This window comes from Pelodiscus sinensis, chromosome 19 (assembly GCF_049634645.1).
Source record: "Pelodiscus sinensis isolate JC-2024 chromosome 19, ASM4963464v1, whole genome shotgun sequence".
Taxonomy (NCBI): Eukaryota; Metazoa; Chordata; order Testudines; family Trionychidae; genus Pelodiscus; species Pelodiscus sinensis.
In genome coordinates, this window is record NC_134729.1 from 5,720,443 (window position 1) to 5,738,668 (window position 18,226).

At 51.9% G+C, this 18,226-nt stretch overlaps 1 protein-coding gene across 1 annotated transcript; it reads left to right on the top strand.

Moving 5' to 3' along the window:
* The first annotated feature begins 5,639 nt into the window (after positions 1-5,639).
* Positions 5,640-7,214, top strand: TMDD1 (transmembrane and death domain 1). The gene is made up of 2 exons (XM_025188755.2): positions 5,640-5,696; positions 6,243-7,214. Exon 2 carries the CDS (start codon positions 6,257-6,259, stop codon positions 7,142-7,144), a length of 888 nt encoding a protein of 295 aa, XP_025044540.2. The 5' UTR covers positions 5,640-5,696; positions 6,243-6,256; the 3' UTR covers positions 7,145-7,214.
* Positions 7,215-18,226: the final 11,012 nt, after the last annotated feature.

Here is an 18,226-nt window from a genome sequence, read left to right on the forward strand (position 1 = left end):
TTCGAAGTATTTGAAGGCTTCAATATCTGAGATATAGGTGAGAGGATTATTCTAGGAGGGGTGGGTGAGATTTTGTGGCCTGCACTGTGCAGGGGGTCAGACTAGATGATCATAATGGTCCCTTCTGACCTTAAAGTCTATGAGTCTATGAGTCTATGAGTTACTTCCCCCAGGGCCTCCCCATTTCCTGTTCGGAGTCACGCTGAGGTACTGCTCTCAAATAGTTTGATTCATGTGATGTCTCTTCATTCCATGGGCCCAGGTTCAGTCTCTAGGGCTTGGTGGGAACGTTGAAGTCAAACCAACCCAACGAGGCCTGGCTTTGTGAGGAACTGGCAGGTTCTTTGGCATTGCCGTCAGATGGCCTGTTCTGGGGCCCTAAAGGGGATGTGGAGAAATGTCCCGTGTAGGGCAGTAGTCTCATCCTGGATCTAAGCTATTGATGAAGTAGCATCACACATGAGAACGTGCAGAGATATTTTGCTGCATCTGGGCCAGGAGGCGCTAAGACAGCAGTGGGAGTTCATCCCACCACAGCAACCCTGACACTAAAGAGCACCCCTAGAGCAGGGGGCTTGTACACTAGACACCGAGCAGACCCTACAAAAAGTTGCTACAGCAGGAGGGGACATGGTGAGGTTGTGCTTGTGTCCTGACTGGCCTGCAGTAAAGCAATGGCTCTTAGGCTATGTCTACACTACAGAGTGGGTGCGTCTAGACTGGCAAGATTTTGCGCAAAAGCGCCCGCTGTCTACACTGGCCACTTGAATTTGCGCAAGAGCCCTGACGTTCTAATATGAGAATTCAGTGCTTCTTGCGCAAATACTTTGACACTCCCACTCAGGGATAAGACCTCTTGCGCAAGAATACTTGCGCAAGAGGGCCAGTGTAGACAGGCACCTTAATTTTTTGCGCAAGAAAGCCCGATGGCTAAAATGGCCATAGACGCTTTCTTGCACAAAAGCGCGTCCATACTGGGCACGGACGCTTTTGCACAAAAGCACTTTTTGCGCAAAAGCATCCATGCCAATCTAGACACTCTTTTGCGGAAATACTTTTAACGGAAAAACGTTTCCGATAAAAGTATTTCCACAAAATCATGCCAGTCTAGACGCAGCCAGTTTTTCGGTATCCCGGAAAAACTCTGCCACATCCAGGGAAAGCATCCGCTTTTTCAGATCAGTTTCTGAAAAAGTGGGTGCATTCTTTTGGAAGCCCTGTATTCCTCATTTTATGAAGAATAAGGGCTCTTCCAAAAGAGGAGGTTTTTTTCCCACATTTGGCCCAGTGTAGATGGGCCAAATGTAGGAAAAGCCTCTTCCAAAAAAAGAATCAGAAAAAGGTACACAAATTGCGGTTCGTAATTTGTGTACCTTTTTCCACAAAAGAACGGCAGTGTAGACACAGCTTTAGAGAGCTGCCTTCTCCCCTTTGGCAGAAGTGTGAGTTCCTCGTACTATGACGGAAAGAAGAATATATTACCACCTTTCTGGAAGGTGGAATGTAGCTGGTCAGCTGTCTCTCAAAAATCGCTTCTCTAGGCACTAAGATTGAGGGTTTCGCTATTTCTTTGTGTAACCCACACACCTATAGGGCTATGTCTACACTCGCATCTTCTTGGGTCAGAAGTATGCAAATTAGACTAAGTGTGGAATATTGCCAAGCTTCATTTGCATACCTAATGAACCTCCGTTTTTGCAGAAGAGGCTCTTGTGCCAGAAGGAGCTGTCTACACTGCCCCTTCTTGCGCAAGACAAACCCTCTTGCGCAATGCTGTATGCCAATTATTTTCAGGAACAACGGCATTGCGCAAGAGGGTTTGTCTTGCGCAAGAAGGGGCAGTGTAGACAGCTCCTTCTGGCACAAGCGGCTCTTCTGCAGAAATGGCGGTTCATTAGGTATGCAAATGAGGCTCGGCGATACTCCACACTTAGCCTCATTTGCATACTTCTGATGCAAGAAGCCGTTAGTGTAGACATAGCCCTAGTGTGGTTCATTGTCCCATGTAATGGCACTTAGACCACTCACAGCCAGAGGTAAGAACAAAGAAGCTCTACAGGCCAGATTTCAAGCTAGCTGGCTTCATAGCTTAACCTTTAGTAGCTCCTATACTAAGCTCCAGAGGTCCCAGGTTCAAATCCATCCCATGGTGATTGTCTATTAGCTGAGTTATGATCATGGAAACCTTTTGCTAGGGTAGCATACTCCTTGTAGTAAACTAGTAACTAGTTTGTCATCTTGTTTTGCCCACTGCATTCTAAAAGTCAGCCAAAGACTTATAGAGACATCCTGCCACAGCTAGAGCTTGGTGCACAGGGTTTGCTAGCTGAGCATCAGCAAAATGGTTTGTCCCCTTGAAGCCGCAGTTAAATAAGGCAGCCTCATTTCTGCTGCTAACCTATTTACCAGTGAAAAGCCCCCTACTTACTTCACAGGTGGGGATCAGAGAACTCCCAGACTCTGTGCTCTGACAACTACATCATATTTCTGGCCTCTGAAATCTGCCAGGATTGTCTCGACTTTCTCCATGAGTGAAATGGGGGTTTGAAGGATAATCTGAGCCCCAGATTACTTTGACCTCTAGAGTTTCCCTCCCTACTTGTGTGTATGAGGTTCAGGGGTGGAGATACAGGGCTGCAGCCCGGGACTAATCCACAGACGGAGTGACTTCACTTTCACCTTCTGAAAACACGGGGAGTGCTGTGCTGGGGTCAGGGGAGGTCTAAGTTGTCCCTGGTTTTGCAGAGCGCACAGATCCGGAGAGCGATGTTAATGTGGAAGGGAGAAATTTTCTTTTCTGGAGCTACGTTGCCACCTTGTGGCATAAATGCGGTGACTTTGAGGCTACAGATAATTAAGCTACACACACACGTGCTACACTTAGCAGCTTTTCTCCCACTGTGGCAGATCTTCCCTTTGTTCCATACCAAGGAACATGCGTGTGCACACACTTCTACTTTGGAAGTGTGAGAGCAGTGATTAGGGATGGAGGATCCCTGGGAGGAAGAGAGAAGCCCAGAGCTGTCTCTGGAGGCCTTGCATGGGATTGGGTGCCAGAGGGAAGAACTCTTAACCTGCCACGGCCTTATCCCCCACTAATGATCAGGACTAGCAGGATGTGCAGAGCTACTGTGCTGAAGAGGCAGACAGACCAGAGGCAACTGGACACAAAGCAGAGCGCATCGCCCAGCTGGGAGACCTACAAGTGGGTAGGAGGCACCACGAATGGGTGGCCCTAGCTGGGGACAGACCTGTGGACTTGTGCTGCAGTCTGGTTTTGCTTTGCTTGAGACCCTGAAGACATTGAATAAAGGTTCCCCACAGAAGAGGGGGTTGATCTGTGTACGTAGCGGGCTGCTTGTTGCAGGGACACAGGTCTTGCATGCCAGAAGCCATGGGAAGCGTTTTCAGGCACCCCCCGCTCCAAGTTTGTTGGTGTCCCGGACTCTCTGCAGACTATAGCTGAACTGTCTGAATCGGGGGTTTAGAGACATGCCATGAACTGCCACGTCTCCAGCTGGGTCACTGGCTCCAGTTGCAGGATGCTGAAGGTCTTGGAATGGAAGGCAGCAGGGCCTAGAGGCATAGAGGTTTAAACTGGGAGGGGGTTGATACGGGAATAGTGCCTTGGGGTAAGGGGGATAAAGAGAAGAATGGAAGGGGCTCAGCTAGAAATGGGACTGCCGTGTCCCTCAAAACCAGCAAATTGCCCTGCAGCACCTTAGAGGCTAATGAAACATGTTACTGGTATCGTGAGCTTTCATGGGCACAACCCACTTCTTCGGATGAACGGAGTAATTTCAACAACTTCCACCCCACCATCAACCTCAGCCTGGGCAAGTCCACATGAGAGATCTGCTTTCTTGACACTGAAGTACAATTACATGACGGCCACATTTCCACTGCCTTACACGGAAACCTACCGACCGTTACACTTACCTACATGCCTCTCCTTTCCAACCCAGACACATTTCTCAACTGTTTACAGCCAGGCCCGAAGAGGCAACCGGATTTGCTCCAGTCCCACAGAGATGAACACCTACAGGATCTCTATCGGGCATTCCTAAAACTTAAATACCCACTTGGAGAAGTGAAAAACAGATCGACAGAGCCAGGCGGGTACCCGGGCATCAGCTTCTTCAAGATAGGCCCAACGAAGGAAACAATAGAACACCACTGGTCACCACCTACAGCCTCCAATGCATCCTTAACAATCTACAACCTGTCCTCTCACTCTCACTGGTTTTGGGGGACAAGCCAATCCTCAGCTACAGACAACCCCCTAACCTCAAACAAATTATTTCCAGCAACCATGCAGCACACCTCCATCATACTCATCCAGGAACCCACCCCTGCAATTAACCCTGGTGCCAACTCTGTCCATACATCAACACAAGTGACATCATCACAGGACCTAACCACGTCAGCCACCATATCAGAGGCTCATACAACTGCACATCCACCAGTGTGCTCTGTGCCAGCAAGTGCCAGCAATGCCCCTCTGCCATGTAACATTGGCCAGACTGGACAGTCTCTGCCACAAAGGATGAATGGACACAAATCAGATATTCGAAATGGTAACACACAGAAACCTGTTGGGTAACATTTCAATTGTCCGGGACACTCACTGATAGAGCTAAGTGTCTGTATTATTTCTAAGCAATTTCAAAAGTCCCCTGGAGAAAGAAACCACAGAACTGCATTTCATTTACAAGTTTGACACCTTGAATAGAGGTTTAAACAAAGACCTGACCTGGATAGGCTGCTACTTTCCACACCCTAATGACATAAAATGCTAAGCACTGGGTACTTAGAATACTTATAGCCCACTCAATTAGCCTAATGGACGCTCTAGCTGCCATTTTTGTTCTCTTCCCTTTCCCTCTACATCCTCTCTCTTTCTCTGCTAGGGTATGTCTACACTAGGCCCCTAGTTAGAACTAGGGAGGCTAATGTAGGCATTCGAAGTTGCAAATGAAGCCCGGGATTTAAATATTCTGGGCTTCATTTGCATCTTCCCGCGCGCCGGCATTTTTAAATATCCCGTAGACTGAACTCCGTGCCCGAGACTACACGCGGCATGGAGTAGGTAGTTCGAATTAGGATCTCTAACTCGAACTACCGGTACACCTCATTCCACGAGGAGTAATGGTAGTTCGAATTAAAAATCCTAATTCGAACTACCTACTCCGTGCTGCGTGTAGCCGCGGGCACGGAGTTCGGACTAAGGGACATTTAAAAACGGTGGCGCCCGGGAAGATGCAAATGAAGCCTGGGATATTTAAATCCTGGGCTTCATTTACAACTTCGAATGCCTACATTAGCCTCCCTAGTTCGAACTAGGGGGCTAGTGTAGACATACCTCTATTTATTTGCAACCTGGACCCAGAGTGCCAAAAGTGTGCAGCTGACGTGGCGCTCCATGGCTGATCTCCGCTGCCACCCCCGATGAAGACCTGTTGGATGATGAGCTGTTGAAATCCAGCCCCTCTATCTTCTCCCCCACCCTGCTGGGGGAATGAGTCAGAACAGCCAACCCTGTGACATCAGGCGTTACGCTCCAGGTTCTAAATTCCACACAGAGCCACGTTCCCAGCTGAGTAGGGAGCTGATCTGGTAACTACTTATACTAATAACACTCCCCCTCTTTTGTTCCCCCCCCTCATGCTGTAACACATCTGGATACCAGGGCCTGGGTAGGTTACTGCTGGCTGGGAGCTCTCTTTGGGTATGTCTACACTAGCCCCCTAGTTCGAACTAGGGAGGCTAATGTAGGCATTCGAAGTTGCAAATGAAGCCTGGGATTTAAATATCCCGGGCTTTATTTGCATCTTCCCGTCCGGTCGCCATTTTGAAATTTCATTAATCCGGACTAGCTGCCCGTGGCTACAAATGGCAGGGACCCAGTAGTTCGAACTAAAGCCCCTAATTCAAACTACCTGTTAAACCTCCTTGCTCAGCTGCCGCCTAACCTTGTTGACATCTAGGTTTCCAGTGCTGGGCGTACTTGAGTGGTCATGGGGGCAGAGAGAGAGAGTGACACCTGGATGAGAAGAGTTCAAACCCTCACTCCACATCCACATTGGGTGATGAGTGTGCTAGTGACTGGGCCACACTGCCCCATTTTGGGGGGACTGATCTATTTTACGCACATACAGTTTGCTGTTGGGAGGCTGAGTCGGTCTCCTTGGTGGGTCTAGCCCAAGAAGTCTTTATCCTGTACCAGTATTCTCTCTGCTCAGGGCTCTGGTCTGTGATGTTTGAGACAGTCGGAATTGGAATCCTTTTGCTGGGGACATGTGGCTCCTGTGAGGATACGGCGGCTGATGACGTAGGTGTGCACATGATGGGTCGCATATCAGAGCTCCTTTCCCCGGAGGAATGTCATGACTTCTATGTTCAGATCACCGGCCCAGAGGAGAACGTGGAGGAGGAGCTGGAGCGGCTCTCTGAGGCTAAGAACCCAATCCGCTCTCGCCACCGGCGAGACATCATCAGCACAGAGCAATGCAAAGAGGTCCTGACCCAGTGGCTCGAAGCAGAAGGAGATACAGTGTACTGGGACCGTCTTTCCCGAGCTCTCCGACACATCGGGCGCCCGGACATCTCCCAGGAGCTGGGCAAGAACTTGAACCAGGACAAGAACCTTGAGCTACAGAGGAACGTGGAAGAGTATCACAAAGTGGTGGCACATCTGACCTCCTCGCTGCTGCTGGAAGAGGATGAGAAATATGGAGAGACAAACCAGCACAGCAGAGAGCGGCGGGCGGATGGGAAATCCCCCAGGGGGAGTGGGTTGATGCAGGAAGACTGGGATGACATGGACCTCATCATTGAAAGGAAACCACTCCCTCCGTACAACAGGAGCCTCTTCGAGTGGGTCAGCCCAGTGGCTTCCGGCTTCATTGGAGGGTTTTTAGCTTCTTTTGTCCTCATGGCTCTTGCTATTTACTCCTGTTTCTGGACCCTCAACCAAGGCTCTATGGAGATTTCCCATTGTTACCCAGGGCCCCGGCCTGAGCCTACGGCTCACAAATCCTTGTTTGAGTATGACCTTAACTATGGCTTGATCTTAGATGAAGACTTCACGGACAGTCTGGATGGGGATTCTTCCGATGACACCAGCTGTGAAGGAGAGCCTTAATTTGCATGTGAAACTTTTCCATCCACAGTTCCATGAGGCACAGCCAATAAAATGCTCCTTGTTTATGGAATCGAGCCAGGAGGGTGGGTTGATAGATATGTAAAAGTGTGCAATGGATAGAGATTGCAAAAGCTTTAGACTTCAAAGCATGCTTCCCCTTTTGTCTTTTAAGACCTTCCAAAGTCTTAAATCTTCTGTAGAGCATGAACCAGCTTCTGGCTAACTACTGGGGAGGGCTGGACAGAAATTTCCCTGGGAAAGAGGGAAGGATCTTACACATTTGCCCCTGTAGCATTTCTTGCACCTTCTGAAGCATCTGGTAGTGGCTGCAGGAGGAGATGGGTCACCAGTCAAGATGGACCGCTGGTCTCTGAGGCTATGTCTACACCACAGAGGTTTTTTTCAGATAAACAGCGGTTTTTCCGGAAAAACTTCACACATGTCCACACTGCAATTGTATTCTTTCAAAAGAAAACTGAAAGAAGAGAGGGGTTTTCCGATATTGGTAAACTTCTTTCTACAAGGAAGAAGCAGGGTGTGTCTAGACTACAGGGTTTTGTCGACAAAAGTGGACTTTTGTCGACAAAACTATACCTGCGTCTACACTACCGCCGAGTTCTGTCGACATAATATTGACAGAACTCGGCAGTTTTGTCAATGGCGGTGAATCTCATTCTGCGAGGAATAACACTTTTTGTCGACAGAGTTCTGTTGACAGAAGGCTCTATTGCATCTACACTGTCCTTTACATCTACACTCTCATGTCAACAAAGCGGCTTGCTTTGTCGACAGAACTGGATGTAGTCTCGACGCTCTTTGTCGACAGAAGCTTTGTCAACAGTACCCTTTCAGAAAAAGGCGTGTGTGGATGGGGAAGAGGAAGTTCTTTCTAAAGAAGAGGAAAGAGGAAAAAGCACAGGTGCCCTGGTGGCCACTCCATCCATAGTAATCACAGCTTACATGCAAGATAGCATCCATTCACTGTCTTTCGAAAAAGCAGATCCCTTTTTTGATGCACTTCAGCAGTGTGGACGCTCTCTTTCGGAAGACGTTTTTTCAGAAGATCTCTTCCGGAAAAGCTTCTTCCGAAAGAAGCCCGCAGTCTAGACGTAGCCTTAGTCTGGTCATTTTTTCTGTTTGCAGATCCCTTAGGGTACGTCTAGACTACATGCCTCTGGTGACAGAGGCATGTAGATTAGACTACCCGACATAGGAAAATGAAGCAGCGATTTAAAGTGATCCAGGGAGGTCGACAAATGCCTTTGATGTCGACCGCGGAGCATCCAGACTACCGCGCTGAGCCAACCAACAGCTGATCGGCTCAGCGCGGCAGCCATTTAAATTTAAATGAAGCAGCGATTATTTAAATCGCCGCTTCATTTTCCTATGCCAGGTAGTCTAATCTACATGCCTCTGTCGCCAGAGGCATGTAGTCTGGACGTACCCTTACTGATGTTACTGTACATTCCACCACTTGTCACAAGATGTCACTGTGCACTACAGAATAGGTCTGTGAACTCCACAGAGCCAACAGCCCAGCCTCACTCAGGGTGGAGCCAGCTTGCCGCAGCAGTAGCCCACTCCCACACCATCACTTACTGGCCTCCTTTGCTATCTTCAGTCCCAAAGCTCTGTCTCTTCCCACGACAGGCAGACCAGGAAGGGCTGTCACTTCCCTGCCCCAAAGGCTGCCTTGAAACGTGCTGTGGCTCTTTCAGACAGGAAAGAAAGTAACCGGGCTCTGCTGCCCATGGAGGGACAAAGGACAGACCATGCAGCTGGAGGAATGGGAAGATGCAGAGGTCAGCTTCAAAAAGGAGAAGAAAAAGGGAAGTTACTCACCCTGTGCAGTAATGATGGGTCTTTGAGATGTGTCCCCCCCTGGGTGCTCCACTGTTGGTGATGGGTCATCCCGGAGCCGCAGATCAGAGTTTTACAGAGCAGTTGTCAGCTGTAGAATATTCAGTCCTTTGGGTACGATGTCCATCTTTTTGCACTTGGATAGAAAGATGGGCTGTGTCTAGACTGGCCAGTTTTTCCGGAAAATCAGACGCTTTTCCAGAAAAACTTGCCAGTTGTCTACACTGGCCGCTTGAATTTCCGCAAAAGCACTGACAATCTCATGTAAGATTGTCAGTGTTCTTGCGGAAATACTATGCTGCTCCCATTTGGGCAAAAGTTTTGCGCAAAAGGGCCAGTGTAGACAGCTGAGATTTGTTTTCCACAAAAAAGCCCCGATCGCGAAAAATGGAGATCGGGACTTTTTTGCGGAAAAGTGAGTCTAGATTGGCACGGACGCTTTTTCACAAAAAGTGCTTTTGCAGAAAAGTGTCCGTGCCAATCTAGACGCTCTGTTCCGAAAATGCTTTTAACGGAAAACTTTTCTATTAAAAGCATTTCTGGAAAATCATGCCAGTCTAGACGTAGCCATGATGTCTGTCTGGATCTGTGCAAGTTTTTTCATATGGTTGATGGATTTCCATTCCAAACGGCTAAATGTAATGCCTTGCATGTCAGCTGAGCCATGTAGGCACCTTGTGGCGTTCACCTTAGCACCTCACATGGTGGCCCAACCCTCCCTCAGTTCCTCATTTACACCCGAGTAGCTAGGTACTCCGAAGTAAAAGGGAGGAGGGTTGGTCATGGAGCACCCTCCCTCTGCCCCTCACCCCGGGACACACATCTCAAAGAACGGTCTTCATGGCACTAACTTCCTTCTCTTCTTCGAGTGATGTCTCCGGGGGTGCTCCACTGTTGGTGACTACAGAGCAGTGACTGATCTGGATGGTGGGTTTCAGCATCACCACTTGGCGGTTGAGGACATGACCGCTGTGGCCAATGCAGTATCAGACAATGAATGAGGTATGTTGGGTGTTTGGCAACAGTCTGTTCGGATGACCAGGGTGCTACCAGGCAAATGTCTCTGAAGGCAACATTACGAAGAAATGCCGTGGATGTCACAATAGCACAGGTGGAATATGCTCTTGGAGGCACTGGCAGAGTCTTATTCTGCAAAGAGTAACAGCACACTGTACATGAGGACAACCAGTTGGGAACGCGTTGAGCAGAGATGGGCCTACTCTTTGAACACTGCAATGGAAATGAATAGAGACGCTGAGACTTGTGGAAAGCCCAAGTCATGTCTAAGAAAAAGGTGGGAGCCCATCAAACATCCAATGTTGAACATCCATCCCCAGAGGTGTTTCAGTCCTGGCTTGACTGAGCCCTGGCTGGGATGATTTAGTCGGGATTGGTCCTGCTTTGGGCAGAGGCTTGGACTTGATGGCCTCCTGAGGTCTCTTCCAACCCTAGGATTCTAGGATTCTATGAGGTGATCCATAAGCTCCGCCAGTTTGGCTTAGCTGTCGAAATCATGATTGGCTAGTAAGGCTGAGTAGTTTGCGATCCTCAGCTGGAGCGTGGCGGAAGAGTAAATTTTCCAACCAACTGTGGAAGCTTAGCCCTGTGTTGGGCCACAAGGGAATTCAGTTGTGGGGGGTGAGAACAAACAGAAAGGCCATATCCCAAGCCGGGATGAAGTACTATTTGTCAGACCTTTTGTTGGTTGGGGGAATGGAGGCAGGGCTTTTCCATACCTTGTCCGAGGCCTCATTATAACCTCGTCAATTATCAAATGGTAAGGATCTTGCCAGGGAAACTCTCGTTTTCGCTGCTCCATTTGATAATGGGGAGTCAGCCCTCTTCTTGGGTGTTTTGGAGGATTCGGACTGAGCTTGAGACAGTTGCTGGGACTCAAATGGCTGCATTGCCTTGTCAAATAAAATCATTCAGAGCCGCAAATTCCTGGCTCTCCTTGCTCTGGCCCTTAGGCAGCAGCAGTGATCACACTTCTGAGGGACATGCGTGTCCCCCAGACAGTGGATGCAGGAGGAGTGGCCACCCAAAACCAGTTGCATTTCTTAAACCCTGGGGAGCCTGGCGCGGCATTTTCGTGGGCACTTTCCAAAGTTCTGCTTGTTGGTTTATTCAAGATCTTTTCTCCCCCTTTCTTCTCCTCTTCTTTCCTCTCTTTTTTGGGGCAAGAGACGAGCTCCGTCTGCGACCGAGGGCGGTTAGCGAGGAACCGAGGGAGGGTCGGGCTTGTAAACGCCATGAGGCGCCTACTGCGTGTGCGCAGCCCAACTGACGACTGCTAAGTAAACCTCCGATCTGCAGCTCCGGGATGACCGACAGCGGTGCCCCCACAGGAAAATTGCTCGAAGAAGAAAAACGAGTTTCCTGCAGGACTGGCCTTTTGCCCAGCCTGGGACGGGAAGGCCTGGGGAGCTCTCCGGTAATGTTGGATGTGGACATTTGCCCAGCGCGTAAGAACAGCCGCACTGGATGAGATCAATGGTCTGTCTAGACCAGGAGTCTCTCTTCCAACAGCAGCTAACACCCGATGCTTCCGCGGGCATGAGTAGAACAGAGCAATTAGCAAGCGATCCGTCCCCGCTGGTCCACTCCTCGCATTGGGCAGTTAGCGATTCAGGGGCAGCCAGCACCCAGGGACGGACCTGACCCCTGTGACCTGAACTAGTTCTTTTTTGGAGCCTGTTGCAGTGTTGGCTTTGACAACACAGCATGACAACACTGCGTTCCACTGGAATTGTGCTGCATTTCTCTGCCACGGCCTCCTACCCTGTGACACACATTGACACTCGTGCAAAAGTCCCATGAAACTGACTAGCTGCAATTCCATCCTGATCTCAGTGCCCCTCTCTGGTCAGGCCTGGCCAACTCTGGCCTTAGGGCACCCAGCTGGTGCCTAACCACCATCTAAGCCAGGCCTGGCTGCTCCCAGCATGAGCCAAGGATCTGTCCGGGAGAACGTCCCTCTACCTCTTGCGCTAGCAGTCTGGTATATCCAAGTTGTCTCCACAGTGGCTGGGGAGAGAGGAGATTTACCCTCAGGAATTTGGTACCCAAATCAGCGGGTTTATGCAAATGAAGCGTTTTGCTGGAGTTGGTTTGCCAGGCAGGGCTTCAGGGACAGCGCAGTCCAGGCAGCTCTCAACAGTTGGTGGTCGAGGCTGCGCCTTTTTCCTGTTCTGCCGGACCCAGCCCGTCTCTTGGCTGGCTTTTTTTCCTCTCCTCCAGAGTCTTCCTTCTTCGGGCTCTGCGAGCGTCGCTGAATTCCGGCTTTCCGGCTCTGTGTCCTGCTGTGGCATTAACCATGAGCTAGGAGACAAGCAAGGGCTGAAACCGTCGCTGCCCTATTCCCAGCAGTGAGTCTTGGATACTTCCAGAGCCCCGGCCCAACTGCAGACGGCTCGTTGCATTTGCAGTCCCTTAGCTGCCCTCATGAGCAGCACACGCCCTTACTCAGTCACACACCTACAGAGCGAACTAATGTCCCAGTGCCCCTGATCTCGTGTCCCCCAGGGTAGGGGAGTGTGGTAGGACACGTGGCCGGAGCATTTGGGACTCCAGTTGCTCTGTGCTAGGGATGACCCAGAGGATGCTCTGGAAAAGGAATCTAAGTCAGAGTCCCACCCCGGGCCTGCTGCTTGAACGGATGCTTGGGGCCAAACGGGACCAGATAGGATTTGCGAGATAACAAGTCGCCTTTACTAACCCCTCCCCCCATCACATGCCCCCTGGGCTAGGGCTCCTGATAAGACCTTCGTGTTTGTCAAGTGTTTTGAGAGCCTCAGCTCCAGACGAGCTAAAATGCCCCCCGCAGTTGTCCAGCTCCTGGGGCTCTCATCTAGGCGCCTTTCCACGGTGACCTCGCTCTACCCCTCCCCTTCCAGTCTCCTGGCCCTTCCAGCTCTCGGTCCACGTTGTTATAGACCAGCCAGAGACACAGGAGCAATGGCGGCTGCAGGAAACGCCCTGAGGCTCAGGGAGCAGGCTGTCTCTCTGGGCACACGCTCACTGGGCCCTGGCAGCATAGTGGATGGAGCCAGATTCCAGGTTGCCCTCCATCTTGTGCACCCATCCTGCCCGGAGAAACACTTCCAGCTCGGAGTGGACGCCTTCGAGTCCTACCTCACAGGGGTGTCAATGACAGCACTAGGTGCAAGGCGGAGATTCAAACCCCTGGGAGCCAGAGGGGACCAGCTCTCTGCACAGCGCTGGAGATCTGTCCGCAGGCTGGTTTATCACGCAGCTGAGGGCAAATGGCTTCCACTCATCTGAGTTCAAACCCGAATAAGAAACACAGAAAGCATCAGGTCATTAAGCAGCCAATCAGGGAGAGATTCCGTCCCACCCGCCTACCCCCACTTCCAATGCTTCTTTTGGAAGTGGAGTGTAAACTCCTGGACACAGGATGCTGGCCAGAGATGATCTGATTCGGGGTGGCAGGTTAGGCCATGAGGAAGGACAGGTACAGCAGGCTGCAGGTTTGGCCTAGCAGGGGAAGCAGTTTAACATGATTAAATTGCAGCAAGGGAGGTTTAGGTTGGACATTAGGAAAAACTTCCTGCCTGTCAATGTGGTTAAACACTGGAATAAATGGCCTTGGGAGGTGGTGGAATCTCCATCACTGGAGATATTTAAGAGGAGAATAGAGAGGCATCCCTCAGGGATGATCTAGACCAGGGGTGGGCAATAATTTTTGCCCAGGAACCACTTCAAAATTTTTTGAAGTAGCCCCAGGCCAGGGCCTAAACAGGAAGGAGTGGGGCTACCACACCCCCAGACCATGATTGTTCTGGGGGGAGTGGAGAAGCCCCTTTGCTCCCCCTTCCCACTAGGCACCCAAGTCCTGGAAGAGGCTTGGCACTCTCCCCCACCCCCAGGCCAATCAGGGCCTAGGGAGCGCAGGAAGCCTCCTCCCAGGAGCACGTGGCACTTTGAAGTGCCTTGGGCTCCTCTCAGGGCTGGGGCAGGGCGAAGGAAGGTTCACGCAGCCCCCTCCCCCCCCACCCAGAGGCCCTGATTGGCCTGGGGATGGGGGAGCACGCAAAGCCTCCTCTGCTCTCCCTCCCACCCTGAGAGCAGCGCACGGCGCCTCAAAGCACCATGTGCTCCTGGCAGGGCAGGAGGAGGCTTCGTGCGCTTCCCCCACCCCCAGGCCCTAACTGACCTGGGGGAGGGGGAGCAGCAGATCCACCCGCTTGGCAGGCCGCATCTGACCCACAGAGACCCTTTTGCCGACCGCTGATTTAGACAGTGCTTGGTCCTGCCATGAGGCCAGGGGCTGGACTCGATGATCTCTCAAGGTTCCTTCCTGTTCTAGGATTCTATGAATTCAGAGGCTGCCAGGCACATTTACTCACCAGGCAGATTTGAGCGCCCCGTAACTTTTCTGTGGCCAATGGAGCTAGCAGCGCTACCCAGCTGTGTCGCCTTTGGGAGAAAGCGCGTCTGGCCATCTGGCCTATAGTGACCACATTTGAAAGGCTGGGCCTGATTCTGGGGTGCTAACCCATGAGTGTTCCACTCCCGTGGACTGCCCCTCTCCAGAGAGTGATAACTTTGAATTGAAACCCACAGTCTGTCAATGGCTTGTTCCCTTCCTGACTGTGAAATGAACCCAGGCCTATTAGCTGCCTGCCATGGAGGGTGTTACTGCTGTCTGCACAGGTGTGGAGCTCCTCCGGCTACACACTCCTAGAACAAAGAGCGTGTTTTACTCACCCACTTCCCCACCCATGGGCCCTCTGCTGCTCTCTGCCCTGAAATGCCCCAAACCCCACCCTTTAGATTTACTAGCTGGTCCAGGGCTCACTCAGAGGCGTCTCTGGGTGCTTGATTCATTGCTGCTTCCCAGAACGCTGACCTCATCGGTGGTGTTCCCAGAGCGGTAATGATGCTGGACCTTAGTGCTGATTCATCGCCTCGCCGAAGCCGGCAGCTGCAGCAAGAGCCCAACTTGGACATCCAGGAAGCCAGAGCTTGTTCACTTTAGGCGCCCCCCCCCCCCACCTAGTTAGCCAGGCACTGGGCAGAGCGATCATTTGGGACTAGCGCTGTCCTGTAGCAAATCCCTTTGGGTGCTAGTCTGCTCAGGGTGAGGGGGTTGGCGCTTCTCCATGCACACGCGGATTTTGGGGACCTGTACGTTTTGGAGATGGGGTGCAGGTGGGGGGAGGGCATGAGCCCCACAAAAATCAAGTTTGGTATCCAGATCTGACAGCTCACTGAGGCTGGTTCAACAACGTAGCCAAGGTTACCTGTAGGGGGTGCTGCTGTGCTCACACGCCACCGGGTAAGCACTCCCCCATCCCCTGGGAAAGAGTTTGGATACCCTGAAGAGAGGGGGACCTGGCTGCTGCACTCATGGAGGTGCTACAGATCCTGGCCACTTACGGGGGGTTAGGGAACAACTTTCCAAGGGACGCCAATGTCGATGGGGTTATCCTAAGCCTTGTGATGCCCTTTCTTCCTGCCTGTCTCCCGGGCTCCCACAGGAGATGCTGGGGGAAGAGGGGAGAGGAGGTGTGGGAGAGATTTTGTTTGTTTGTTTTAAGAAGCTTCTAGCCCTGAGAGTTGTGTTGAGAAGCTGGGAAATGGGCCAGGCCAGAAACCTGCAGGGAATGAAAATACAAAGGGGCCCAGCCCACACACACACGTGTGTGTGTGTGTGTGTGTGTGTGTGTGTGTGTGTGTGTGTGTGTGTGAGAGAGAGAGAGAGAGAGAGAGAGAGAGAGGTGTGTGTGTGAGAGAGAGAGAGAGGTGTGTGTGTGTGTGTGTGTGTGTGTGTGTGAGAGAGAGAGAGAGAGAGAGAGAGAGAGAGAGAGAGGTGTGTGTGTGTGTGTGTGTGTGAGAGAGAGAGAGGTGTGTGTGTGTGTGTGTGTGTGTGTGAGAGAGAGAGTGTGTTTTGGCTGCTTGAGCTTAGCAATTCCAATTCCCAAGCAAGCCAGTGAGGTTGGCAGCTTAAAGAGCTTTTACAGCAAGCTCCTTCCACTGCCTTCAGAACTGGGGGGGAGGTTGGCCAGTGACTCCAGCCCAGCTCTTTCTGCTCCACTTCTGGAGCCTTCTTTAAGCCTCACGTCGGCGCCCTGTTTGCTGAAGACACGTGAGGATCCAGCAAGTACTTGGCCTGCTGTGATCCTGCTACACAAGCCCCCTCCCCTCCCGCCCACAGGCCTTCCCTTGCTCCATAGGGAGTGCTCTCGCTCAGCCCTGGAGGTGCAGGAACAGCGTGAGCAGACTGAACGGGGGGGCGGTTTTCCAATATTTCCTCTCCCGCAATCAGGCAACCCATGTTCTAAAAACGTGACTCGACAGAAAACGCTTTTTGCAGCCCCAGCGAAAGCCTTGGCTCGCTCAGGCAAAGCTGTTCTTACCGATGCGCTCCCGGCGGGGCTGACTCAAGCACTTATGCTGCATTAATGCATCTGCAGAGGAGTTTTTCCTTTGCTGCCAGATCCCAAATTGTACTTTAAGCTGTCACCTCCGCTCCCGGTACAAGAAACAGAGCAAACCTGGCCGCACGTGTCCTGAGTTCCTGGCTGCAGCCTGTGGGGCGGGCAAAACTTGGAGCCGACACTTCATGCGCTGCATTTTACTGGGGATGTGGTTTCCCCTCCCCCCAGCTCCCCTGTATCGTTCATGCTGCGACTAACAGGCCTGAAAGACAGATACAAAAGCTGCTGTGGAGGTGTCCTACCCATCAAGTGCAGCAGGCCCAGACAGGCGCCTTCCTCCCCTGACACCAAGACAGCCGTGATGGCAGCTGGAGGACCTGCGGGGACCTTGGGGATGCTGCTTCAGTGTGGCCCATTTCCTGCCAACCTCCCGCCGCTGGTGCCTGCGAGGCTGTCGCAGACCCAGGCCGGCAGCTTTGTCCGCTAGCTGGAGGAGAAGGTAGCTGGGCTCTGCTTGGCATGTGAGGTGTATGCAGCAGATCATAGAGTCATAGAATCCAAGGGCTGGAAGAGACCTCAGGAGTCATCGACTCCAGCTCACTGCCCAAAGCAGGACCAACCCCAACTCCATCATCCCAGCCAGGGCTTGGTCAAGCTGGGACTTACACACCTCTAGGGATGGAGATTCCACCCCCTCCCTAGGGAACCCAGCCCAGTGTTTCACCACCCTCTTAGGGAAAGGTTTTTTCCTAATATCCAACCTAGACCTCCCCTTCTGCAACTTGAGACCATTGCTCCTCATACTGTCACCTGTCACCACTGTGAACAGCCTGAAGGCTGATACCAAATCCCCCCTCACTTTTCTCTTCTGCAGACTAAACAAGCCCAAATCCCTCCGTCTCTCCTCATAGGTCATGTGCTCCAGCTCCCTGATCATTTTGGTTGTCTTCCGCTGGACCCTCTCCAATGCATCCACATCCTTTCTCTAGTAGGGGGAGGATGGGAGAGAACTGGACAGAATACTCCAGATGTGGCCTCACCAGTGCCAAATAAAGGGGAATAATCGCTTCTCTAGATCTGCTGGCCATGCTCCTCCTAATGCACCTTAATATGCCATTAGCCTTCTTGGCTACAAGGGCGCCCTGTTGACTCTCATCCATCTTCTCATCCACTGGAATCCCCAGGTCCTTTCTGCTGAACGGCTGCTTAGCCAGTCAGTCCCCAGCCTGTAACTATGCTTGGGATTCTTCCGTCCCAAGTGCAGGACTCTGCCCTTGTCCTCGTTGAATCCTCATCAGATTTCTTTTGGCCCAAAAGAAAACGATCGCTCTGGAAGGAGACAACGTGGGAGCACGCAGGTCAGATGAGAGGGCCTGGAACAAGCAGCCTCCCGCTGGCTACTTTCCGGTTTTAAAAAGCAGCCCCCCCACCCCCATGCAGAGTGACACTCCCGCACCAGGGGGTTACATATCCACTGCAGTCTCCCTGGCTCCCAAGCCCAGGACTTGTGGACTGAGGGGGTACTCAGAGGGGACGCCAGCTGTGTCACACACACTTGCCAAAACTCCAGGGCCAACGCCCGTCTCTGTGTACTGGGCCAAGGCGATGAGCTGCTCCCTGGGTGGTGCAGGCCCAGCACACCCAAGCCGGGGGCTCGTTTTCACCCTTCCCCCAGGACACGGTGCTCGCGGCGGCCGCCCCTTTTTTTGAGGCGTTTCCCTTCAGTGACGGAATGTGCCGGTCGCGTGGCCAGTCACGGCTGGCCCCTCTGAGGAGGAGCTCCCGTAGCAGGGTGACACGGAGCCGCCTGGGCCGCACA